Here is a 27,013-nt window from a genome sequence, read left to right as displayed (position 1 = left end):
GATGTTATTGCACGATGTTTGGATCATAGGTGCTGCTGACCCACACGTGCCATGTGCCGGATGTGGGGTACTTCCACTGTGTAGTTCACCGTAAGTTACGCCATTGCTGCTTGATTTTCCCCCCTATCGGGGTGCTGACCATCCGGGGGATTCCGGGTGGGGACCTAATTGATGGAGGCCCCCTTTTGAAAGCCTTAGATTCAGGAGACCCGGCTACACAAATACTTTGGGTAACTATGTTTAGAACCTTGATAATTCCTATACACATTTGTACATTCCTGTATTGTTATTTTTATATATGTCATTTTTCAACAGTGCATGCATTTCCTCTGAAGAAGACCCGATGGGGTCGAAACGCGTCAGAACTATCCAAGCACCTGTTATGTATAACATTTATATGTAGCCCTGTACATGTATCTGCGCTTTTATATTGTGCCATACACAGTTCATGGTTTTTACTCTATTGTCACACATTTAATAAAATTTAATACTTTTAATACAATATTTTGTTACATTATTGTGCTGCCTAAAAACCCTTGTTGTTCTTGGGGGACAAATTCCCTTTTTGCAAACACAGTAGTTCTTTCCTCTGCCCTTGACCCAAGATTTAGAAGATTAAAATGTTTAATGTCAGAGCAAATCATAAATGTATAGACCGAGGCGCTTGCTTTAAGAATAATGCAGCAGCAAACGACCACTTCGCCTGTAACTAGAGTTGCTGAGTCTTCAGCATCTCTACTTGTCTCACTCCTTGAGTCTGGGGGCAGCAGTGAAGAGGAAGAGGGGCAACTTGAGGAGGATATTCATACTCGAGTACGAAATGAAGTCCAGGCTTATTTTGCAGAGAAGCTGCTTGCGAAGGAGGGAAACCCTTTGAATTGGTGAAAGGGTAGCCAAGAGAAATATCCTACCTTGGCAAAACTAGTGAAATCCTTCTTGTGAATCCCCTTCACTCCGAGTGCCTCTTTTCTATTGCAATAGGCAACATCCTTTGTAAAAAGAGAGCTAGCCTCAGCCCTGAGCTTGTGGACATGTTAACATTTTTTACATTCAAATGCAAAGTTTCTTGAACAGTTGTAGTCCACCTCTTTTCAGAATGTTTGTTGTTTTTGTATACCTTTTAAGATTTTGCACAGTTGTGTAATGTTAATGTAAATTGTAAAGTTTAAGCTTTTTATTCTGCAGTTTGAGTGTAACACTCAGTTTTTTTTTTCATTGTTATTTTATATAAACGAAAAAAATGGCATATTGATCTTTTTATGATTTTATCTGATTGATCTAAACAATCGGCCAACTAATCGATTATGAAACTAATCATTAGTTGCAGCCCTACTTTAAAGCTGAATTTCAGGAATTGATTTTATTGCATAAAATATTGAAGGATGTGGAGGTGTATTAGAACACCTGTCAAGTTGGCTGTCTGTTCCCCATTAGGAGATTTGTCCCATTTACTGTTCTCACCAAAGTTAAAGAAAATCCCAAATTTTGAGTTGTCTATAGAACAGGCATAGAGGTTAAATCTCCAAATGGGGAAACCTAGTTCTGATCACCTCTGGTTTTAGTGGAGTACTTAAAGTGTTACTAAACCCAGGACCCTGCATTCACTGTATCTGGTCTCCTATAGTACACAGTTCATGCAATTATTTTAGTAAATATAAACTTCTAAATACCTTTTCTCATCAGCAGTATATAGCAGCCTTGTGACTTCTATCGGTGTCCGGCCGAGCACTTGCTAAAGCTTGTTTTGTGAGGCTGCATGACCCCTGACCCTGCCTGGACAGTGCAGATTTGCCCTGTGCTGATCACATGCACCAAAAAAAAATAACCTCTCTAGCAGTACATACCAAACTGGGCATGTGCACAATGCCTCCTTGTGCTCTGTGCTAACAGCAGATGGATTGGGCACACTAAAAGAAGGGGAGGATCAGAAAAGACAGGATCAAACAGCCTTTTTACACAATCTAGAGGATTAACACCTTAGGTTCTATAGTGAGTATAACAAGCATGCTTTACTGCATATACAGACTGATTTTACTGTTGTGGGTTTAGTAACACATTTTAAGCTACTAAAGTTTGCCCATGTACTGTAGCTCTTGCCACATGTGTCTTTACATTAATAGAGGCTCTTTTATATCACACAAAAAACCCTAACTACTAAACTGGAAGGACTGTAACGGTACCAAGAAATCAAATATTTGTTATAAAAGATAAAATCATTGAAAACGTGAAAGTGTACACATGTGACACAAACATAACAGCAAGAAGGCACAAAACCAATTTTCCTAGTGTTGATGTCCAACAACCCCCGCTGCAGTGAGGGATGGAAAATTTGCTGTGGTTTCGACGCAGGTTGCTCTTTCACGGGACCAAGCCTGCTTCTTCAGGAAATATCACAGTCAAACACTAAAAATATGAACTATAATAAATATATGTATTTTTTTTTTTTTTAAATAATATTCTCAGTTGCAATCACATTATGTCAAACAATATAATGGCTCAAAGGTCTATTGCCACATACCACAAGGTTTATACGAAACAGTCAATATCCATGGTCTTCATACAGATAGCTGCTGCCACCATCTGGTTATACGGGACAGACCACACACAGCCTTATGATAAAAACAAAAACGAACTTTAATGATATCTAAAATTAGATATTATATGAAAATCACAAATATATCAAAGAGGTATCGCCAAATCAATATACACTTAGTGTGAGGGGTTACAGATAGTGTGGTGTGGGGTACCCTAACATTTTACAAACTACACCCCTACTCCTCAGTTTGGAAACAGTGTCTACTAAGGTCATTAATGTTACCTATACATATTGGCAACAATAGGGAAATGCCCACCCTCCAAGTACCCCAATCACAAGGATAATAAAATCCTACAATCCCCTAAGTTGCTGGTGTTGAAGTACGGGCAGGTTTCTGATGAATATTTCATAAGAAATATAGAACAGAGTAGACAGCCAAGTGTCACAAAAGGATGTTCCTCACTGCAAAAAAACGACTCCACCTTCCTCCTTTGGTCAGAGCAAGGAGTGAAGGCTAACCAATCACCTATAGAGCCACCTATTATTGTGTACAGGTAAGAGGACAGGGAGGAGCTCACATAGATCGATCCATGAGTGCACGCCAGAGCCACACAGACCCACCATAGAGACATTGAACTATCAAAGCCATCGGCCCAACCCAGATCCATAGTACTGAACCAGCTGGCAGGTACAAGCATTTAAATACATGGAACATACCCATACTCGGTGTATGTGTTGTTGCTGTGTGACTGTAAGACCTAATCATCGGCACTAGATGGCAGCAGCCATCCATTTACACATTGAGACCATGCACATATAATAATAATAATAATAATGTAATATTACAATTTAGCCAAAAACAAAAAATACAAAAAAATAAATAAAAATTAATGTGACAAACAAATGAATAACAACCCCCCCCCCCCCCCTCACAAAATATACACAGACCTCATGTATAATCCTATCCTAATACCCAATGAAGGAAGAAAGCCCCAGACTAGCCAAACTAGAGAAATGACATACTATTGATATCAGGCAGGGGATGGAAAGCAGAAAGTAGGGCATTTATAAGAAAGGTTTATACAGTAGCTTATAGCATTGTTTAGCCCTGGTGATTGTGTTGCCGCTTGGCGGTAGATCCACCTAGCTTCCCTCTGCAGGATTAGGTGATCCCAATCGCCTCCTCGTATGTCTGTGTGAATTCATTCAAGAGCAAAAAATTTAACACTGTATTATGTTTCCAAGTTCCATGTCGTCCTATGGGGGACATGATGTCACCACCATCACCATGGGGTCACCTCCTTCTTTTATATAACTTTCAAATGGAAAAACTGAGATTATTCAGAAATCTGCTCTCTGACCACATTCATTTAATTAAGGCAGTTTTTGTTCCCCCAATGGCCAGACATGCTCATGCACGTTGGAAACATGAGGTTGTTTTTAACTTTGATGGGTTTTGAGAACATCTTATAAGGGGTGGATATAAGTGAAAGCAGATGGATATACAGACTCAGAGCTAGTTTTGCGCTACAGATTAATGATCTCAATATTTTATTCACTCTTTCTGAATTCCTAAATCTTATCCCACCCATGTGCCAGGGATATATATGTACAGTATATTAAAGTATAACTAAAGGCAAAACATTTTTGTTAGTTTTGGATAGAGTGGAGATGGATTAGAACCCCTGCCAGGTTTTTATTGCTGTCTGTGCCCTGGTTAGAGACATTCACCCTCTCTATTTGCCCTGTTTTACCATGATTATTGAAAGTGAAAGTAAAACCCAAATTTTGGGTTGTCCCCAGAAAAGTAATAGAGAGGAAATCTGCCAATGGGGACACTAGTGCTGGTGATCTGGTGGTCTCCTAGGAATCCCTTTTTTAATTTGCAGGGATTTCCTTGCAGGGAAATCCCTGCAATGTGACACAGATGGCGAAAAAAAAAAAAAAATCTGACGGGTTATAACCCTTCCTTACTCTATCCAAAATTAACCGCTTGCCAACCGTAATCTATACATATACGGCGGCTCTCCTGCGCAGAATCACGTGCCAAGTACATGATCCTGCACTTCTCGGTCTGGGGCACGTAGGCGTGCCACTGGCAGCCTGCTGTGATTACACACAGTGGGAGCTGATCTGTAGGTACCGCGGACTCAATGTCCGCTGGCACCCGCCAATCATTAGGCAGGAAGCCAGAACAGCGATCTGCCTGTCAGCAGGTAAGGCATTGATCCTGTGTTCCTTCAAAGCAGGAAAATGGACCAATGCCTTCCCATAGTAAAAGCACCTCCCCCACAGTGAGAAAACACATTGTTAGGCATGCAGTTAACCCTTTGCCCCTGATGTTAGCCACCTTCCCAGCCAGTGTCATTAGTACAGTGACAGTGCATATTTTTAGCACTGATCACTGTATTAGTGTCACTGGTTCCCAATAAAGTGTCTGTCAGGTGTTCGATTTGCCTGCTGCAATATCACAGTCCCCCTATAGGTCGCTAATCGCTGCCATTACTAGTAGAAAATATAAATTCCATAAATATACTACATAGATTGTGAACACTAACTTTTGTGCAAACCAGTCAATATATGCTTATGGGGATTTTTTTTTTTAACAAAAATATGTAGCAGAATACATATTGGCCTAAATTACAGCACGCCTACACAATTGTCAGTTAAAGTAATGCAGTGCCCAGATCTCCCGCTTACTCTAACTATGAAAGCTACCATTAAAGCCAGGGATATGGCGGTGAAACTTGCATGTCCCAGTTATCTGTGTTTTTCCCCCTCTACCCCGTTGTGGACGAACCCCATACTGCCCTAGTTTTATAACTTTCGGGATCCTATGATCTGGGCGATTTAAAGACATAAAAACGTTTAAGGACATTACGTGCTATGGGGACTTATTGACTTTTGCACAATTGAAGGCGCGCCATGATATACCTAACTCCTTACCTTTTTAGATATTTTCAACTGCGGCATACCTTCCAGGAGCAGTTTAAGATTGTGAAAATAGAAACTCTACCGTCAGATTTAGAATCCATGCTAATGGATAAGGAGCTAGTCAAATACCTTTTCAGTATGTGTAATAAATGTGTAGCGCTAATAGTGTGTATTAAACACAGGAATACATCCAAGATGTGAATATAAAGGATGTATACACTGCAAATACAATCACATATCACTCAACAAAAAGTATATATAGTGAAGAATGTAATCAAACATGTATATGGGTGAAACAAAAAAATCGCATGGACTTTTAAACGATAACAGAATCGCACAAAATCGCATGGATTTGTAAGTGAATATAAATCACAAAGAGTGAAGTGAATACTTCAATACTAGCAAGTAATGAAATAGAAACAATCCATATAACTCTGGGAAAGTTGAATATTAATATTTTTTTTCCTTTCAAGTGGTCAAAACAGACGTGGATCTAACCAGTGTATATTAAGGTGCAAAATACAAAAAATGTTCCAAGATGCAAGTGACAGTGAGCACAAATATATCGCTGTGGATCGAAAATCAATATTATAAATTCTGGATGTGGTTGGGGCAAATCACACCGAATAGCATGAATTTATATATCATATGAATCACAGCGATAAAAAATGCACAAAGTCGCATAAACTTAACAGAGAATATAAATCACAAAATGTAAAGGAGTACTTCAGTGTAAATAAGTGATAAATGTGAATCCTGTATCACTGTGAGGGAGATAGAGGAATATTGCATACAGATTAAACAAACTGAATAGAAATACCATTAGGGTAATCTAGGATAATCTAGGTATACAATACAAATATGGTGAGCGTCAATGTTTAGGTATGACACTATAAGTTATGAATCAATGGCATGAATATTGATTAAAAAAAAAACAATAAAATGAGTCCACGATTTTAAGCGGCTGTAACGTGTATGCAAAGTAATATAGGGCCAGACAATATTTCATCTTATCTTCTGTGCAATACAATAAATGGTTACAATAACACCCGGGGTAGTGCCTCCACCCTCTGAGGATAGGGGAGATGGGGTACTCTTACCCTAAATGGTGGACCCACTCGCCGGCGGTGGTGAATCAATCAAGCATAGACCAGAATACGGTAACTCTGGATGGATTCCAGGGACAGGGTGTGCCATATTCTCCCTTGCTGATCATCTGTGAATCCCAAACTCGACTCTCCACAGGAATGTGGATGGACAAGGTTCAGGTTCCAAAGATAGAGTGACCAATTTTCTCCTTTTTTTGATCAATGGGTAATTCAAAGGCATCACATGCACACGCCAGGGCCCTCTGGATAACAGTGGTGGTTTCAAGGTATAAAAAAGAGAAACACCTCCACATAGTGTAAATCCAGTATCATTGAAATTTATTGTAGTAAAAAAAAAAATGGTCCAATATTATAGACCGATATGGACTGGTAAAAAAAGGTTTAATTCAACAGATAAAAGTGCGCGGTAAAATGTGGCTAGGTAAGCGTAATAACCCTATGCGTTTCGTCTACAAAGACTTCAGCTGGGGTGTATGCTTACTAGCCACAACTGCGCTCATAAAGACAGATTATAATTATTACACTGAACACCTGTTTGGCACTCATGCAATCTAACTTCCGGGTATAGCCAGCATGTGTTTCAAACATCAACTTCCGTTTATGACTACTGTGCGGTCCAGCCGTCATCACACTGACCACGTAGAGAGAGGGGGAGAGCTAATATGGGGAAGCATACAGTTAAGCCAAGCCTCTGGTTGGGATACAAATTGCTGTATGGCGTATACAGCACGTGACGATGAAGTCACGCATATCAGATGGGGAAGGCTGGCGTCATGAATGTGTCAAGTAACCAAGACAACAAGGGTGATGCCAAAGCTACGTATAAACATTGGAGCACGGAAGGCAGGAAATGGGCGGGCCAGGAAACGAAGCAGACAATGAAGCACAGTGTGTTCCAGAGCGGGCCAAAAAAACCCCAAAACAAAGCAAAAGGTGGAGCGCAGTGCGTTCCAAGGCTTTAAATAGATCTAAACACCAAATGGGTACAGAAGATATCATGAACATGGGTGAGCACTGGGAATAGTGAAACATGAAAGGGGGCTCTTATAAAAAACCGGGAAGTGAGATTCCATGTAGCCAGTATAAAACAGTACAATATAGTAGCGTGTGTGTGTGTGTGTGTGTGTATATATGTATGTGTGTGTATACATATATATTATATATTAATATGAACAAGTCAATGATCACAATACATATACACCATATCAATATGTTAATAAAAATATGATAACGAGTATAATGATGAGTCGGTAGTTACTGAATAGCCCTTTGACAGGGTATGGGTATTACCTACATCGCTGGGTGAACTAATTTCCATACAGGCAGGCCATTACATCAGGGCTTTAAACGTATTGCGACGTACAGGACCGGAGATGGCCCTACCAGGACAGTGAGTCAGTTCACACAGCTCAGTATAAACTAAAACCTATAAAGGTAACTAGAGGGAACGAAGGTATGGAGAATGTGAAATAATATGATATATTATATTATACCATCTCACATAGGGTGAGAAATTTTGTAAAACTAGAGAATGGACTTGTAGGAGGGAATGAACCATAGCAAATGATACCTATATAAATAACTACGAATAAGCAACAGGATATCTGGACAGGATGAACCTTATCTCTCTTGTTTGGTAAATCGGGGTCCGGATATCAATATATTATGAGGTTGGAATGTTGAATGGAATATCAGTGAACACATAGAATCATGATGAATTAATGAAGGCATTGATATCCCATTCTATGTTTAACCCGTAAGGGGTATAACATTTCAACTGGTATCTCCAAAACGTTTCAAGCCTAGACACGTCTCTGAGACATGATTCGCCCCTCCAGTGTGGGACGAATTTGTCTATAACTTGAAATTTGGTATCTGAAGGGTTTTTATTGTGGAAATGAAGGTAGTGTCTAGGGACACTGTGGTTAATACGCCCCTTTTTTTATGCTGGCTATATGCTCATTTACTCTTAATGAGAAGGTACGTCGTATTGCTTCCCGCAAGAGCAAGTGATCAGGTACACAACATACCAGGTAGCACACGTTGTAAAATGTTTCATATGGTATTCCAATGCAGTGGACGTTGATGTAAACGTTTCTGTTTTGTTGTGTTTACACACATTACACCTGCAGCACGGGTAAAACCCTTTTAGATTATGAAAGAAAACTGGGGTAGTCGGGGGGTCTATCACGTTGGGTACAATCTGTCCACTCAAAGGGAGAGCACCCCTGTAAATAACTCCGGCGCAGTCAGGCAATGCAGGCCGTGTACTTGATCATTTTTAAGGACCTTCCAGTGTCTATGTATAAGGTATTTGATCTGCTTGTGTTGTATGGAAAAGGTGGTGAAAAAAGACCATTTATGTTTAGAATCCTGTACACGTTTAGTTTGTGATGTCAAAAGGTTCCTGTCCAGCAATGATATTTTGCTGATTTCTTCATCAATGAGTGAAGACTGGTAACCTTTATCTATAAAGGATTTAAGGGTATCCGCTTAGTGGTAAAAGTCAGAAAGATTAGTACAATTGCCTCTGATCCATAGCAATTGACTACGGGGTACTGACTTTAACCATGCAGTGTGATGACAGCTATCGACCGGAATGTAGCCATTCCGGTCCGTAGCTTTACAAAAAAGTTTTGGTCGCTAATTGACTGTTAACTATGGGAATTTCCAAATCCAGAAAATGAATAGTTGAGGGGCTGGCTACATATGTCAATTTGATCCCAATGTTGTTATCATTCAGAGTCGACATGAAATCGTCAAGAGATTTCTGATCTCCTTTCCATAGGAGGAGGGTGTCGTCTATGTATCTCGCCCAGAAGACCATCTCGGGATGATCCAGGGCATAGACGACATCCTCCTCCAGCGGGCCATGAAAACATTCGCTAAGCTAGGGGTGAATTTGGCCCCCCATGGCTACGCCTTTTTGTTGGAGGTAGAAGTCATTATTATACCAAAAATAATTATGTTTGGTGGCAAAATACAATAGATCCATAATAAATCTTTTTTGAGCTCCAGGGATAATGCCATTTCTAGACAAAAAGAGCTCAACAGCTGATAGACCTAAATCATGTGGTATGCATGTATATAGGGCAGTAACATCTGCAGTGACCAAAAGCAAGTCTTCACTGTACCTGGCTTGTTGTAATAAAGCAATAGTGTCCCTAGTATCCTTAAGGTATAAAGGTATAGATTTAACAATAGGTTGCAGATAAAAATCAATATAACACCCTATGCGGGAGGTGACCGAGTCTATGTCGCTAATTATAGGGCGCCCCAGAGGGCGTTTAGCATCCTTATGTACCTTAGGCAGGTAATAGATTATAGGGATACGTGGGGCAACTGGTAAAAGGTAACTTCTCTCCTTTTTATATAGAATACCCAATTGTGAGCCAGTATCTATAAGGTCAACAAGAGCTTTTTTAAAATCAGATGTGGGATTCTTAGGTAGACAAACATACGTTTCAGTGTCACTCAAAATTTTAGTAATTTCCAGGTGGTAGTTACTATACCACCGCCCTTGTCTGCCGGACAGATGGTGAGATCCTTTCGCTCCCAGGGTGCAGTTGGGCAGGGGGGTTGAACAAAGATGGGTTAGAAAGGCCTGAGTGTACCGTATGAGAGGTAACTTCAGGAAGAGATGGTCTTGTGGGGTTGGAAATGAAATATCTCTGAACATTTAATTTCTGTACAAATTTATCCACATCAATGAATGTTTCGTTTTTTCGGGGAGACAAACTTAAGTCCCTTGTCCAAAACTAATTGTTCTGCAGCTGTAAATGTAGCTCTACTTAAATTAAAAGTGCCATTATTACTTATATTCGCTTTCTTTTTCCTGGCACGCCGCCCCCCTCTGGAGCCGCGTTTGATTCTGGACCTCGTTTGTACCCTTCTGGTTCCCTGGGAAAAACCCCTGTATGGGAGGGTCCAGGGTGATTCTGGTTATAGTTAAAGGGAGATCTATTTTGATAATTTTCTTCCCTGTCCATGTAAGCATATTGGGAATTGTACGATTCTCGTATTCGTTCCTCCCTTAAGGGTGAGAATCTGTTGTAAGTGTGCACAGCTGTTCTTTGTGAAAAGTGTTGATCATGGTAATAGTCATTATGACTTGATTTTCTTCTACGCGGTGATTGATCATGTCTGTAATTGTCATAATAATGAGGATTGTCTCTTTTGCCTCTGCCATTACCTCTGGTCCCTCTCCCTCTACCTCTGTTATTGGGGAAGGGTCCCCTACGATTGGAAGCAGGTGTATGTGAGTCAGTATGTCTGTAAACAGACTTATTACCAGTATGTGTATGGTCTAACGTACTCAATTTAGGCAAAGGTACTTGATATGGGAGTGGTCTAAGTTCAGAGGGAACAGATATTTCCATACATGATTGTTCATCTCCAATATTTCCTGATATGCCATCCTTATTCTGCCAACTAAAAACAACTTCTACCTGCTAGTATTGAAGTATTCACTTCACTCTTTGTGATTTGTATTCGTTTACAAATCCATGCGATTTTGTGCGATTCTGTTATCGTTTAAAAGTCCATGCGATTTTATGCAAATTTTTTTTTTGTTTCACCCATATTCATGTTTGATTACATTCTTCACTATATACACTTTTTGTTGAGTGATGTGATTGTATTTGCAGTGTATACATCCTTTATATTCACATCTTGGATGTATTCCTATGTTTAATACACACTATTAGCATTACACATTTATTCCACATACCATTTTACAATAAGTCTTATTGTTGTGTTGGCTGCTCACTTTTGAGGTTGGCGCAATATTTCCATCACTTTTTTAAAATACCTTTCAGTGACCTACAAAGAATTATTCAAAAGGACACCACAGGCTCTGACTAGATGTAGGGACAGGTGGGCAACAGAGGTACCAGATGTGCAGGGGGAGGACTGAGATGACCTGTGGACCCAACTTTTAATCAGCCAGGGACAAATTGATTCATTTCAAATCTCTGCATAGGAGCTATTTCACACCAGCTAGGTTGGCCAAGATTTTCTCTCAGTCTCAGTGCTGGAGATGCTTCCACTCACCTGCTGATGCAGACCACATTGTCTGGAAATGTACTCAGATCCAGTGGTTTTGGCCTGCAGTCACGTGTATTTCTGAGCTTCTGGTGATACCGATTCCCATGACTATGGGGGTCTGCCTACGAGGCTTGGTCAACGAGGTAGTGCCCTCTAGGGCTCTTAGGACTCTTCTGAACATATTATTATTTTACTGGAGGAAAGCCATACTTCTGAAATGAAAGAAACAGGAAGCTGTGGATTTGGTATTCTGGAAGGGATTGGTGAACACTATGATGCCCTTTTACAAGGCCACTTGCATAGCCAGGGGATGTGAAAATACGTTTTCTAAAGTGTTGCAGGCTTGGTATAACTCTACTGACACAGTAGGGTTGATAAGTGAGTCTAATTGCTAATACAGTGGGGACGGAAAGTATTCAGACCCCCTTAAATTTTTCACTCTTTGTTATATTGCAGCCATTTGCTAAAATCATTTACGTTCATTTTTTTCCTCATTAATGTACACACAGCACCCCATATTGACAGAAAAAACACAGAATTGTTGAGATTTTTGCAGATGTATTAAAAAAGAAAAACTGAAATATCACATGGTCCTAAGTATTCAGACCCTTTGCTCAGTATTTAGTAGAAGCACCCTTTTGATCTAATACAGCCATGAGTCTTTTTGGGAAAAATGTTTTTCACACCTGGATTTGGGGATCCTCTGCCTTTCCTCCTTGCAGATCCTCTCCAGTTCTGTCAGGTTGGATGGTAAACGTTGGTGGACAGCCATTTTTAGGTCTCTACAGAGATGCTCAATTGGGTTTAAGTCAGGACTCTGGCTGGGCCATTCAAGAACAGTCACGGAGTTGTTGTGAAGCCACTCCTTCGTTATTTTAGCTGTGTGCTTAGGGTCATTGTCTTGTTGGAAGGCAAACTTTCGGCCCAGTCTGAGGTCCTGAGCACTCTGGAGAAGGTTTTCGGCCCAGTCTGATGGTTATTTTGCACACATTTTCTAAGTTTAGCTTCTTTAGAAATACTAGATTGTTGAATACTCTAATAGCAGGGTTTTCAGGGATACCCACAAAGTTATTTCATTGTAAAAACGAATACTTTATAGTCTATTTCATACAAATATAAAAAAAGATCAAGGTAAAAGCCAGCAGTGTAGTGATATTTACTTTTATGATATACCCTATCATGTTCCAGCTTTTATATCCTAATTTTGCTTCAACAGATCCACAGTACTGTATTAACATGGGCTGTAGTATACCTGTACTTTACCCCTGATAATATCAGTAGACATCAGCAGCTGGAGCGCAAGCAACTGTTTCATACTCTACATATTCTTTTTTTTTTTTCAGCGCCTTCGGTACTTCCGAATAAATAGGTCGAATCATTTTTGTGTACAGATGAAGACCAACAAAGGGTTTATGCATAAGCATACTTTGTATTTAATAAACCTAGTGAATGCTACACAGTTATACCTAATTTGGTTATTCAAAAAAATGTTGTTTGACATTGTATAGCTCTAATCTGTGTATTGTTAGCTAAAAAATCCTAACTACTTGCTAACACTTGAAAACCTAACATATGCCATTTTGTATTTAAAGGTGTTAAACTCATTTAATGTACTCGCTTTACTAGGGCGTTTGCCCCAGAGCTTAGTGAATAAGGTGAAGCTCTGCTGAAGTCCATCATCCAATCATGTTTTGTTTTTTTCCCCTTGCATGTGATTGGGTATTTATAGCCAAGTTAAATTTCATTACACTCTAGGGTCAGGGTCGGCAACCCGTCAACTGCGGGCTACCTGTCGACCGTGGGTAGGTGACAGGTAGATCAGGAACGTAGCTGCCGGTCCTTCTCTTTCTGCACTCGGTGTCCTCTTATGCATCTTCTGTTCTTCTCCCTCCCTCCCCTCCAGCCTCCTCCAGCGCTGTGAACAGCGGAGAGTGAGAGGCAGCACGGCCTAGGATGGAGAACGGGAAGCAGATGTCCAAGTTTACTTTTTAAGCTAACCCACAAGCGATTGGTTGCTTAGGACCTAGCAACCAATCGCCAGCTTGTTAATATTAAGTCACTCTGCCAGCTCCTCCCCTGTCCAGAACCGTGCTGCTTCTCAGTCTCCTGCACAGGTAGGATGCTATTGGGGGGGGGGTGGTGGTTATGTGATGGGGGCAGTGGACACTGCTAAGGGCAGGACCACCACCATAGCAGTGTCCTCTACCACACTTCACATCACCCCCCCCCCCCCCAAATCCCTGCATTCTGAGCGTAAGGCACTCCTTAACCCTGCATTCCCTTGTAGTACTTTTTTTATTTTTTTTGTGGTGTCCACTGCATTTGAAATCTGTTTTGGGGTTCACAATGTATCATCACTTGCAGTAGATCACAAAGGCAGTGCATTTTGACCACTATGCAGGAAATGCACATGGATATTTATTATAGCAAAAAGTAAAAAATATTATAATTTTTTTCAAAATTTGTTGGTCTTTTTTTTCTTTGTTTATAGCGCAAAAAATAAAAACCGCAGAGGTGATCAAATACCACCAAAAGAAAGCTCTATTTGTGGGAAAAAAAGGACATCAATTTTGTTTGGGTACAGCATCACACGACCGTGCATTTGTCAGTTAAAGCAACACAGTGCAGTTTGGAAAAAAATGGCCTGGTCATTAAGGGGGTAAAGTGATTAAGCAATGCATAGTTTACTCTCTGGTCACCATTTTAGTACCACGTCTCCTATATTTGTGTCATGTGTGGTATTCTAGAGTGTTTTGTAGATTTGCTGTCCCTTTTTAGGTATACTGAATGGATTAGCAGGCTGAGCATAATCCTTACTTCAGCTCTTTGTCCAAAGCCATTTTTCTATAAGTTGCCTCTCTAACCACTTGAACCTAAACTTGGCTTTTTATACCTTTTTTATAGTGGCCAATTGAAATCAATAGAAGTTCATGTGAACATATCAATGTGCTTTGTAAAGCACATCGACTAGTGTAACAAGGCCTGGTAATGCATCTAAAAATGTCTATCGCATTACATTTGCAGCACACACGTAAAAGCATTTTAATGAGAACGCATAGGCGTGAAGCCAGCCATACTATGGAATCTCCTTGTTAGGAATCTCTCCTGTCCATTGGCTGTACCACACACCTTTGTATGTCCTAGCTCCTGTTGCTTTCTCCATAGTATAATGTTAAAGTGGAAGCTCAGCCAATCTAATGCTAAATCGGCTCTCGGCCACATTAAAAGAAATCTATGTAACCCTGTAATGAAAAAAATTGTTATACATACCTTTTCTGAAACTGGCCCGGTCTCAAGCAGTGGATGCTGTGTGCAGGAGAGACCTGACAACGGCTGGGGAAATGCCTGGGAAGTGACGTCACCCATAGAGTTACTATGGGGCGTCCGTTGTCAACTACCTCACTCCTACACACTGAAGCCACCGCTGACAGCTCAAGGTTGGACCAGAGTGGCTGCAGAATAGGTAAGTATAGTGATTTCTTCTTTACAGGGATAGGTCATAGGGTTGCCATTCAGTTTTGGTTGAACTTCCACTTTAATGTCAAACGTGTTTATACTTGCCTGCTTTGTGCAATGGTATCACACAGAATGGCAGCCCCGAACCTACTCTTCTGGGGTCCCCTGCAGGCACTGTCTGCTTCTACACATCTTGGTGCGCACCCATAAAAAGCTACATCTTATGGGGGCAAAACTGTGGGCTCCCTCCCAGCTGGACTGTGTTCATCTATTGACACGCAGCTTGCCCTCGCCCCGCCCTTGCTCCCTTCTTACATCACTTGACTGACAGCAGCAGGAGCCAATGTCTCTCCCCCCGAGAACCAGTGATGGGCACAGCGCTGGATCAATACGGAACTCAGGTAAGTATTCCTGGGGGGGGGGCCTTCCAGTGAAAGGGTTTCTTACCTTAATACAGATAATACAATCCTTCTTCTGGTTTTAGAACCACTTTAAAAAACCAATGCAGCAGGGAAAAAGATGGCCAGATGTACAGATCCAGGAACCCATAGGTTATTATTTTAACAAGCCCCCAGGAGATATAAATGTGGGTTTGAATTCACTCGCAGGAATTACCAAAAACTGAAGGCTTTGAATGGCCTTCCTGTTTAAATCAGAATATTTATCATGATGGTGAACTGCGGTACCTGCATTTGTGTTATAACTGGTTGTTGACTCGGACACCATTTGCAGGTGAAGAAAGATATTGTGACTTACAGAGAACCTGTCTTGTACTGAACCATCACAACATGACTGCTGCCATTGAAGACTTGTATTTAGATAAGAGTAGATACCTGGGCTGTCATCCTCACCTTGGCTTCATCACCTAGAAAGTCAGACACATAACAGGAGTTCAGACCTTCACTGCCTGCATGTTATGTTACCAGATCATTAATCCACAAGTTCCCATATTAGTGTCTTCACTGGTTCACTTTAGCACATGTCTTTAAACTTGCTTTAAACGAGTTCCATGATCACCACATACAATTTCATTTTATAACAACATCATTGCAATAGTTATTTTTGCCAGAAGTAGACCAGAAGGCAGGTTCTGTGAAATGTGTGACACAGCAGTACCTACACACAGGACATAGTGATTACATGTCACAGAATTCAAGGAAGTAAAGGTGTGGGGAACTTCACAAGGTTTAAAAGATCTTCAAGAGCACCCAGATTAATAGACGTAGGCTAGGTCAGCCTTTTTCAACCAGGGTGCCTTGAGGTTTCTTCAGGGGTGGATATAAATCACTGATTTCTTTTGAAAAAATCCCAAACAATCTGATTTTTATTTATTTTTCTTTTATTTAAATCGATTTTGATAAAAAAAGTATTTTAATAGATTTTTACTCAAAGCATTTTATCTAAATATAGTTTTCTATTTAAGATACATTAATAATTGAGTTTATTCAGCATGAAATGGAGCTTAGTTATGTAGCAGGAGGCTGTATATTCTGCAATATTTACATTTTTGGTAAACTCATTCAATGAATCCAAGCTCTGCAAGCTGAGATAGCATGCACTGCATTGATGCATTCACACAATTTTACAGTAACCATGAGATAATACAAGAGGAGTATTCCTTTATCCCATTGTTTTGCAAATCGGTGTGCACTGTATGATTGAATCAGTTCTGATATCGCTGTTTTACTGACCTGACAGCTTATTATTCTAAATAGGAAACCTTCATTTTGTTTGCAAATATTAAAGATTCTAACTACCAGTAAGAATAGGTGCTTACCATTTAAAGAGCACCTGTCATTTCAGATCCATCATGGCAGTGCTTGTTAGTGGGCAACTGCTCACCTGCTGCTGCCATGTTCTTTACCTTGTTGTATCACTGCCGCATCACCAGCCGTCCCATTAAAGTGAATGGGACTGTCAGTGGGTCAGAGGCTGCAGGACAGAGGTGACAGTTGCTCTTTAAAAACTATGATTTTAAATCAAGTTGATTTAAATCAAGCCTTTTTACTAGTGATTTAAATTGACTTTATTTAAATCAAATCCACCCGGTGGGGGGGGGGGGGTGCCTTGCCGAAATGCATACAAATTGCCCAAAGATTATTTACAAGTGGGCATGTGGATAAAGCTTAGCTGCCTTTTAGTCACACAAAGCCACAAGTTTTCATTGTGCACCATTACAACCTTATAGCTGCCGGTGTCCGAACAACCAATGGTATCATCCGTTGATATGGAGTTTGCCTGCACAGCAGTCTTGTATTCCCCTCCCCTGCCCCTCTCCATCATCATTAGCTGAGTGATGGGGAAAAAGCGAGGGAGCTGAGAAACATTGGTATACTAGTCAGTACCAATTTGCAAAAGTGTATTTGTTTTGGAAGACTAAATCCCCTCTAACGTGCGGTTGTTGCTGCATTGTGAGAAACTATTAGTATTGTTTTTACATTTTAGAATGGGGTGCTTTGAGACTGTTGATCATTTTTAAAGAGTACCTTGAATGAAAAAAGGTTGAGAAACACTGGACTAGATATACTGTAACTGAAATACATGTGGAAATGAATATATGATTTTAGATTTTGCCCATAGATAAACTTTAAAGGGGTTGTACACCCTCTGTTTCTCTCCAATGCATTCTATGCATTGAGGTGAGAAACTTCTTGTAGTGCATTAGAGCCCCCCTTTTACTTACCTGAGCCCAATCGTTCCTGCGCCAGGGACGAGCACACCTGCTCCAGCCGGTGTCTTGGGTCCTGATTGGATAGATTGATAGCAGCGCCATTGGCTCCCGCTGCTGTCAATCAAATCCAATGACGTGGGGGCAGAGCCAGGTCCTGCTGTCTGTGTCAATGGATGCAACTCCGAGGGAGAGCGCTTCTCTGGGCACTTGAGAAGAGGAGGAGCCAGGAGCGCCGCTGAGGGACCCCAGAAGAAGAGGATTGGGGCCACTCTGTGCAAAACTAACTGCACAGAGGAGGTAAGTATGACATGTTTATTTATTTTTTAAATTAACCTATAGATATCCTTTAAGGTTTTGTTATGTGTTTTATTGTGTTGCATGTACTTTTTTTTTTTTTTTTGTAGACAGCTTTGCACATCGATCAGCAGTACGGTCCAAGCTACCTCAAGACAAAGAGTGGCAGGAAAAATACATATGCAAAGCATTGCCCATGATAGAAAAGCAAGAGATTGAGATTGCTTACTTGGTACCATGGTGTAAACTGCAGAAGCCAGAGAAAGAAGGTGAGTGCTGGTTACAATGATTCTACCTGACCCTTGTTTCATACAATCTAATCAGTTGAATCAAGGGCATATACCCTTACATTACTTAAAATAGTAAATACAGAAGTCCATACCTCCAGAGTTTATTTAAAACCAAGTGGTCCACTATTCGCAGAAAGGTAACACGTTTTAGCTCACAAAGTCTAAGGGCCCATACACACGATCAGAAAATTGTATGAAAAATACCACCTTCAAATTGATTGTAGGATAATCTGATCATTAGTACACAGCTTTCGAGAGCCGATCATGAAAATTCATGCGATAATATCTGATGGGACAAGCATGAAAATGTTTCCCGTATGTTACCAGATTGTATGATTTTCATTAAATCAGTACAGTTGTGGTTCGAAAATACAATACAATACATTACATCACATACGAGAATTTAAGTCACTTTAGTAAACGCTTCATTTTTGACATGAGACTAGCCTGCAAAAAAAAAAAAGACAATCATTCATCTGATAATATTATGTGTACCAGGCATTGCTCATAGCTAGTCTATCATCAAAAGAGATCTCATTTATAAGCTGCTAGTGTGCTTAACTTTCCTCCTGTGTGACACAGCTGCTTACCATATATACTCGAGTATAAGTCGACCCAAATATAAGCCGAGGCACCTAATTTTACCACGAAAAACTGGGAAAACTTATTGGCTCGAGTATAAGCCTAGGGTGAGAAATGCGCAGCTACTGGAAGTGAAAAATTTGGGGTCTCTGGACCCAAAGGGTCCCGAATTGACATTGCTGCAGATGGACACAGTTGACCGACTTTGGGGCCCCGTATCTCAGGGCCACTTTTTGGTGTGCAAACCCAGTTGAACTAGCACTACAACATATCCAAGCTGGGGTTCCTAGCACCAAGTGGCCCTCCAGATACGGGGCCCCAAAATCAGTTCGGAAAATGTCATTCTCTGCTGCAGAAAAGTGCTTGACTCGAGTATAAGCCGAGGGGGACATTTTTAGCACAAAAAAAGGTGCTGAAAAACTCTGCTTATGTTCGCGTATATACGGTATATTAGCAGAAGAGATCCCATACAAAAGGTAAACGTCTAAAACAAAGATGCAATTGGAACCCTAAACATATTAGCACTTGTAGATTATTATTCCTTACACCATACATCAGTAGCAAAGAGAACACCAGACCCCTAGATATCTGTGGTAAAATAGTTTTCACCTGCATACTCCCCAGGGAGGCTGTAATCGCCTAATCTTTTAGTGGTAGTAAATGTAGGGGTGTGCTTACTTTTTCTGTGTAACATATCTGCATCTGTTTGCTAACCACTTGCTGCGCAGTCACAAAACATTTACTGGGTGGGCGGCACAGCAAAGTACCTGTGCGTAGCTGTGTTGTTCCTGGTTTTCAGGTGCAGATGCAAGTGTCCCCTGCTGTCCTGTGCTATGATTGGAGACAGCGCAAGTTTGTCAGCAGGTTACAGCCAATGATTATGGCTGTATACCTGCTGATTGGCTGTGGCCAATCACAGCACAGACCTCTGTGTTTAAAAGCACATGACCTGGCTGGATTTCTCCCTGCCGTTCAGAAGTGAAAACAAGGAGAGAAATCCAGCCAGAACAGTGAGTACAAGCAGCACACACACACCTTTTAGGCACACCGTTAACCCCTTGATTGCCCTCCTGGTCACCCAGTCAGTGCCAGCATCAGTGTACAAATTTATCATTGATCTCTGTATTCGTGTCACTAGCGATGTCAGTGTCCTTCCCAGCACCAGATTGCCCACCACACTATCACAGTCACACTATAATTTGCTGATCACCGCCATTATTCGTATAGTGTCTGTACAGATCAGTATCTTGATCACGATCAGCACTCTAATAGTGTCCCCAATATTATAGTAGAAACAAGATATACAGACACAAAATATGGGAGAGCTACTTTGACGCAGTTGATCAGCTTAAACATGTATTGCAATATGTGTGAACTAGATATCCCTATTTTTTATAGTTTGCTTGAAAGGGTATAGCGGTGTGCCCTAGAGGGTTCATCCATTATTTTTAGTCCCTATAATATAATCTCCCCAAAATACGCAGTGTTAGCAGGATCTGCCCCCAATCACTGCCAGCACTTGCCACATGCAGCAGAATACATTTTTGGGCAAAATTTATGAACAACAAGTAGAAAATATTGCTTTTTTCGTTTTATATAATAAGAGATTAAAAACCCAGTGGTGAACAAATACTACTACAAGAAAGCTCTATTTGTAAAGGAAAAAAATGATGTAAATTTCATTTGTGTACAGTGTTGCATGACAGAGCAATTGTCAGGTAAAGTAGTGCAGCGCTAAATAGCAAAAAATGGCCTGGTCATAAAAGGGGTAAAACTTTCTGGTGGTTAACCACTTGAGCCCCGGACCATTATGCTGCCTAAGGACCAGAGGTCTTTTTCCAATTTGGCACTGCGTCGCTTTAACTGCTAATTGCGCGGTTATGCAATGCTGTACCCAAACGAAATTTGCGTCCTTTTCTTCCCACAAATAGAGCTTTCTTTTGATGGTATTTGATCACTTCTGCAGTTTTTATTTTTTGCGCTATAAACGGAAAAAGACCGAAAATTTTGAAAAAAAATGATATTTTCTACTTTTTGTTATAAAAAAAATCCAATAAACTCAATTTTAGTCATACATTTAGGCCAAAATGTATTCGGCCACATGTCTTTGGTAAAAAAAATGTCAATAAGCGTATATTTATTGGTTTGCGCAAAAGTTATAGCGTCTACAAACTAGGGTACATTTTCTGGAATTTACACAGCTTTTAGTTTATGACTGCCTATGTCATTTCTTGAGGTGCTAAAATGGCAGGGCAGTACAAAACCCCCCCAAATGACCCCATTTTGGAAAGTAGACACCCCAAGGAAATTGCTGATAGGCATGTTGAACCCATTGAATATTTATTTTTTTTGTCCCAAGTGATTGAATAATGACAAAAAAAAAAAAAAAAAAAAATATTTACAAAAAGTTGTCACTAAATGATATATTGCTCACACAGGCCATGGGCCTATGTGGAATTGCACCCCAAAATATATTCAGCTACTTCTCCTGAGTACGGGGATACCACATGTGTGGGACTTTTTGGGAGCCTAGCCGCGTATGGGACCCCGAAAACCAATCACCGCCTTCAGGATTTCTAAGGGTGTAACTTTTTGATTTCACTCTTCACTGCCTATCACAGTTTCGGAGGCCATGGAATGCCCAGGTGGCACAACCCCCCCCCAAATGACCCCATTTTGGAAAGTAGACACCCCAAGCTATTTGCTGAGAGGCATATTGAGTCCATGGAATATTTTATATTTTGACACAAGTTGCGGGAAAGTGACACTTTTTTTTTTTTTTTTTTTTTTTTTGCACAAAGTTGTCACTAAATGATATATTGCTCACACAGGCCATGGGCCTATGTGGAATTGCACCCCAAAATACATTTAGCTGCTTCTCCTGAGTATGGGGATACCACATGTGTGGGACTTTTTGGGAGCCTAGCCGCGTACGGGGCCCCGAAAACCAATCACCGCCTTCAGCGTTTTTAAGGGCGTGAATTTTTGATTTTACTCTTCACTGCCTAACACCGTTTCGGAGGCCATGGAATGCCCAGGTGGCACAAACCCCCCCCAAATGACCCCATTTTGGAAAGTAGACACCCCAAGCTATTTGCTGAGAGGCATGGTGAGTATTTTGCAGCTCTCATTTGTTTTTGAAAATGAAGAAAGACAAGAAAAAACTTTTTTTTTTTTTCTTTTTTCAAATTTCAAAACTTTGTGACAAAAAGTGAGGTCTGCAAAATACTCACTATACCTCTCAGCAAATAGCTTGGGGTGTCTACTTTCCAAAATGGGGTCATTTGGGGGGGTTTTGTGCCACCTGGGCATTCCATGGCCTCCGAAACTGTGATAGGCAGTGAAGAGTGAAATCAAAAATTCACGCCCCTTAGAAAGCCTGAAGGCGGTGCTTGGTTTTCGGGGTCCCGTACACGGCTAGGCTCCCAAAAAGTCTCACACATGTGGTATCCCCGTACTCAGGAGAAGCAGCAGAATGTATTTTGGGGTGTAATTTCACATATTCCCATGGCATGTTTGAGCAATATATCATTTAGTGACAACTTTGTGCAAAAAAAAAAAAAAAAAAAATTTGTCTCTTTCCCGCAACTTGTGTCGCAATATAAAATATTCCATGGACTCGACATGCCTCTCAGCAAATAGCTTGGGGTGTCTACTTTCCAAAATGGGGTCATTTGGGGGGGTTTTGAACTGTCCTGGCATTTTATGCACAACATTTAGAAGCTTATGTCACACATCACCCACTCTTCTAACCACTTGAAGACAAAGCCCTTTCTGACACTTATTTTTTACATGAAAAAGTTTTTTTTTTTTTGCAAGAAAATTACTTTGAACCCCCAAACATTATATATTTTTTTAAAGCAAATGCCCTACAGATTAAAATGGTGGGTGTTTCATTTTTTTTTTTCACACAGTATTTGCGCAGCGATTTTTCAAACGCATTTTTTGGGGAAAAAACACACTTTTTTAAATTTTAATGCACTAAAACACACTATATTGCCCAAATGTTTGATGAAATAAAAAAGATGATCTTAGACCGAGTACATGGATACCAAACATGACATGCTTTACAATTGCGCACAAACGTGCAGTGGCAACAAAATAAATACATTTTTAAAAGCCTTTAAAAGCCTTTACAGGTTACCACTTTAGATCTACAGAGGAGGTCTACTGCAAAAATTACTGCCCTCGATCTGACCTTCGCGGCGATACCTCACATGCATGGTGCAATTGCTGTTTACGTTTGACGACAGACCGCCGCTTGCGTTCGCCTTAGCGCAAGAGCAGGGGGCGACAGGGGTGCTTTTTTTTTTTTTTTTTTTTTTCTTTATTATTTTTTTGCTTTTTTATCTTATTTTTAAACTGTTCCTTTCATTTTTTTTTTTTTTAAATCATTTTTATTGTTATCTCGGGGAATGTAAATATCCCCTATGATAGCAATAGGTAGTGACAGGTACTCTTTTTTGAAAAAATTGGGGTCTATTAGACCCTAGATCTCTCCTCTGCCCTCAAAGCATCTGACCACACCAAGATCGGTGTGATAAAATGCTTCCCCAATTTCCCAATGGCGCTATTTACATCCGGCGAAATCTAAGTCATAAAATGCTCGTAGCTTCCGGTTTCTTAGGCCATAGAGATGTTTGGAGCCACTCTTGTCTCTGATCAGCTCTATGGTCAGCTGGCTGAATCACCGGCTGCATTCTCAGGTTCCCTGTTGAGACAGGAGAGCCAGAGAAAAACACGGAAGACGGTGGGGGGGGGGGGCATTCCCTCCCACGGCTTGTAAAGGCAGTCTAGAGGCTAATTAGCCGCTAGGATTGCTTTTACATGAAAGCCGACCGCTGGCTGAAAAGAATGATACCAAGATGATACCTAAACCTGCAGGCATCATTCTGGTATAACCACTCAAAGTTGTGAATGGCGTACCTGAAGACAAAAAAATGGTTAACAATAAAGCACAGTAAACAATAAAGTATAAATAATTACATACCTGAAAAACAAACATGATAAAACATAATAACAATAACAATAACAATAAAACACTGCAGAATAGAATACAGTAAAAAAAGAGCAGAACAATAGAGAGAGAGAATAGAGAGAGAGAACAATAAAACGACAACTATTTTTTTTTATTTTATATATATTTTTTTTTTTTTTACACTTTTTTTGTAACTAACTTTTATAACTGTAACCGGTTCCAGGTTCGGGTCTCTCAAAATGCGATGGCATCTTGGGAGACCCTGTGAAAGTGTGCCTAGTCTGTGCAATGCTGTACCCTACGCTAATACTCAACTAGTGTATGGTAGCGTTCAAAACATTCACCAATGCAAAGACCAGGATTGTCAGGACAGAAGGGACAATAATAGCGGGTGTCACGCCTATATCCGCGTTTGCTGCAGACACAACATCTTTTTGGGGGGGGTTCGTTGGGTAGGGGTACTCGGGAGCACATAAAAATGCCTCTCATGCAGCCGACTGCATTTCGTTGGGGGATGTGAATGGGGGAAGTACGGGTGCTGCAGAAGTGGTGGGTTCCCAATTAGGATTGGCGAATGCAGCAGGAAGGGCACTATGGGCACGACGGGCCTGTGTTTGTCTTTTTGGTGGCAGCGGGACACTACTTGTGCTTGTCACCTCACCAGCTTGAACTGCACTTATGGGACTCGCCACGTCACCAAGTGTTACTGCAGTGCTGGTTTGACTACGACCGGGGTGTACTAGGCCGCTGGTGCTTGCCAGTTCAATAAAAAGCTTCCAAAAAAACTGTTAGCGATCGCAGGGATCAGGCCTGACTCTGCGAACGCTGCAGTTATGCGTTTAGTGTTTTGTAAGTGACAGTGATCGATCGATACTGCACTTGGGTGGGCTGGACTGGGCCGGGCGGAGGGGCAAAACGCAGGTGCTAGCAGGTATCTGGGTTGATCCCGCTAACACTGCGTTTTTGGGAACCCTAAACTGCTGGGGACGCTAGTATAGATCTGATCTGATCGGATCAGATATTGATCCGTTCAGATACTATACCACTAAAGGAGGCGTATGCTGCGTGCGTGGGTGTTAGCGGTACTGGCGCTAACCTGACGCTGCCTGGGGCCGGTGCTTGCTAGTTCACCAAAATGCTACCAAAAAAACTGTTAGCGATCGCAGGGATCAGGCCTGACTCTGCGAACGCTGCAGTTATGCGTTTAGTGCCTTGTAAGTGTCAGTGATCGATCGATACTGCACTTGGGTGGGCTGGGCTGGGCCGGGCGGAGGGGCACAACGCAGGTGCTAGCAGGTATCTGGGCTGATCCCGCTAACACTGCGTTTTTGGGAACCCTAAACTGCTGGGGACGCTAGTATAGATCTGATCGGATCAGATATTGATCCGAACAGATACTATACCACTAAGGGAGGTGTACGGTGCGTGCGTGGGTGTTAGCGCTACTGGCGCTAACCTGACGCTGCCTGGTGCTTGCTTGCCAGTTCACCAAAATGCTACCAAAAAAACTGTTAGCGATCGCAGGGATCAGGCCTGACTCTGCGAACGCTGCAGTTATGCGTTTAGTGTTTTGTAAGTGACAGTGATCGATCGATACTGCACTTGGGTGGGCTGGGCGGAGGGGCAAAACGCAGGTGCTAGCGGGTATCTGGGCTGATCCCGCTAACACTGTGTTTTTGGGAACCCTAAACTGCTGGGGACGCTAGTATAGATCTGATCGGATCAGATATTGATCCGATCAGATACTATACCACTAAGGGAGGCGCATGCTGCGTGCGTGGGTGTTAGCGGTACTGGCGCTAATCTGACGCTGCCTGGGGCGACGCATATCACCGCCGGGCGATCAGGGGGCTAAACCTTTATTAGGTAATAAACGGCGGGTGCCCTGACACTATAAAAAATAAACAAACTAACCTGCGTCACCCGTAACAGTTATACGGTGATCAGTGGTGAAAGGGTTAACTAGGGGGCAATCAAGGGGTTAAAACATTTATTAGGTAGTATATGGGGGTCCCTGTCACTATAAAACGCTGACGGCGAACCTAAATATTTACCTCACTAACTAGCGTCACCAGCGACACTAACACAGCGATCAGAAAAATGATCGCTTAGCAACACTGGTGACAGGGGGTGATCAAGGGGTTAAAACTTTATTAGGGGGGGTTAGGGGGGTACCCTAGACCTAAAGGGGGGTAATACTCACTGTCCCAACACTGTAACTGTCACAAACTGACACTATGCAGTAATCAGAAAAAAAAAAAAAAAAAAAAAACCTGCTGGTGTCAGTTTGTGACAGGGGGGGGGGGGGGGGTGATTGGGGGGGGATCGGGGGGCGATCGGGGGGGGGATCGGGGTGTTTTGTATGCCTGGCATGTTCTACTGTGTGTGTGTGTGTTGTGCACTCACATTGATGTCTTCTCCCCTCGGCGCTGGAACGGAAAATACCGAGCCGAGGGGAGATGACATCATTTCCTTTGCTGCTGTTTAGCATACAGCAGCAAAGGAGTGTTCCCATTGGCCGGCGGCGATCGCGAGGGGGGGGCCACGAACGGATGGCCTCCCCCTCATCTCGGATCGCCGGGGAACAGAACGGGACCGCTTCGGGCACCGGGGGGGGGTCCGATCGGACCCCCCACCCGCGAGAGGCAAATCACGTACATGTACGTGATTTTGCCTGCCCGTGCCGCCTTGCCGACGTAAATCGGCGTTAGGCGGTCCTTAAGTGGTTAATTTAGTTTTAAAGTGTTACTAAACCCACAACAGTAAAACCTCTCTGTATATGTAGCATAGCATGCCTGTTGTACTCACTGTGGAACTTAAGAGGTTAATCCTCTGCATTGTTTAAAAAGGCTGTTTTATCCTGTATGCACAGATCCTCACCCTTCTGCACTGTCTGTCCGGGGAAGGCCAGCTAACACAGGCAGGGTAGCCAACCTGCACATGCTCAGTTGTGTCTTTTATGGTGGAGAGAACATTTACTTGTTCTCAGAGATAGCCAGGTCACATGATATTGACATCACACATGTGGGCGTGTATACAGTCTGAAGATAAAAATCTCCGCCTTCCTGAACTCTCACCACTGGAGAAACTGTGCAGTTTACGATGTAATCGTGGTAT

The 27,013-nt window shown here is 41.7% G+C and overlaps 1 protein-coding gene across 1 annotated transcript in view; it reads left to right on the top strand.

Moving 5' to 3' along the window:
• NIPSNAP3A (nipsnap homolog 3A) overlaps nt 1–27,013 on the top strand; it is a 76,413-nt gene that overhangs the window by 43,162 nt on the left and 6,238 nt on the right. The window contains exon 3 of the mRNA XM_073636279.1: nt 18,157–18,315. Within this exon, the coding sequence (XP_073492380.1) occupies nt 18,157–18,315 (159 nt within the window). The remainder of the gene's footprint in view (nt 1–18,156; nt 18,316–27,013) is intronic.

Source organism: Aquarana catesbeiana, linkage group LG01, assembly GCF_042186555.1.
Source record: "Aquarana catesbeiana isolate 2022-GZ linkage group LG01, ASM4218655v1, whole genome shotgun sequence".
In the NCBI taxonomy this organism is placed as follows: Eukaryota; Metazoa; Chordata; class Amphibia; order Anura; family Ranidae; genus Aquarana; species Aquarana catesbeiana.
The sequence above is the reverse complement of the archived record's forward strand: the minus strand, read 5'-3'. Positions and strand labels throughout refer to the sequence as shown.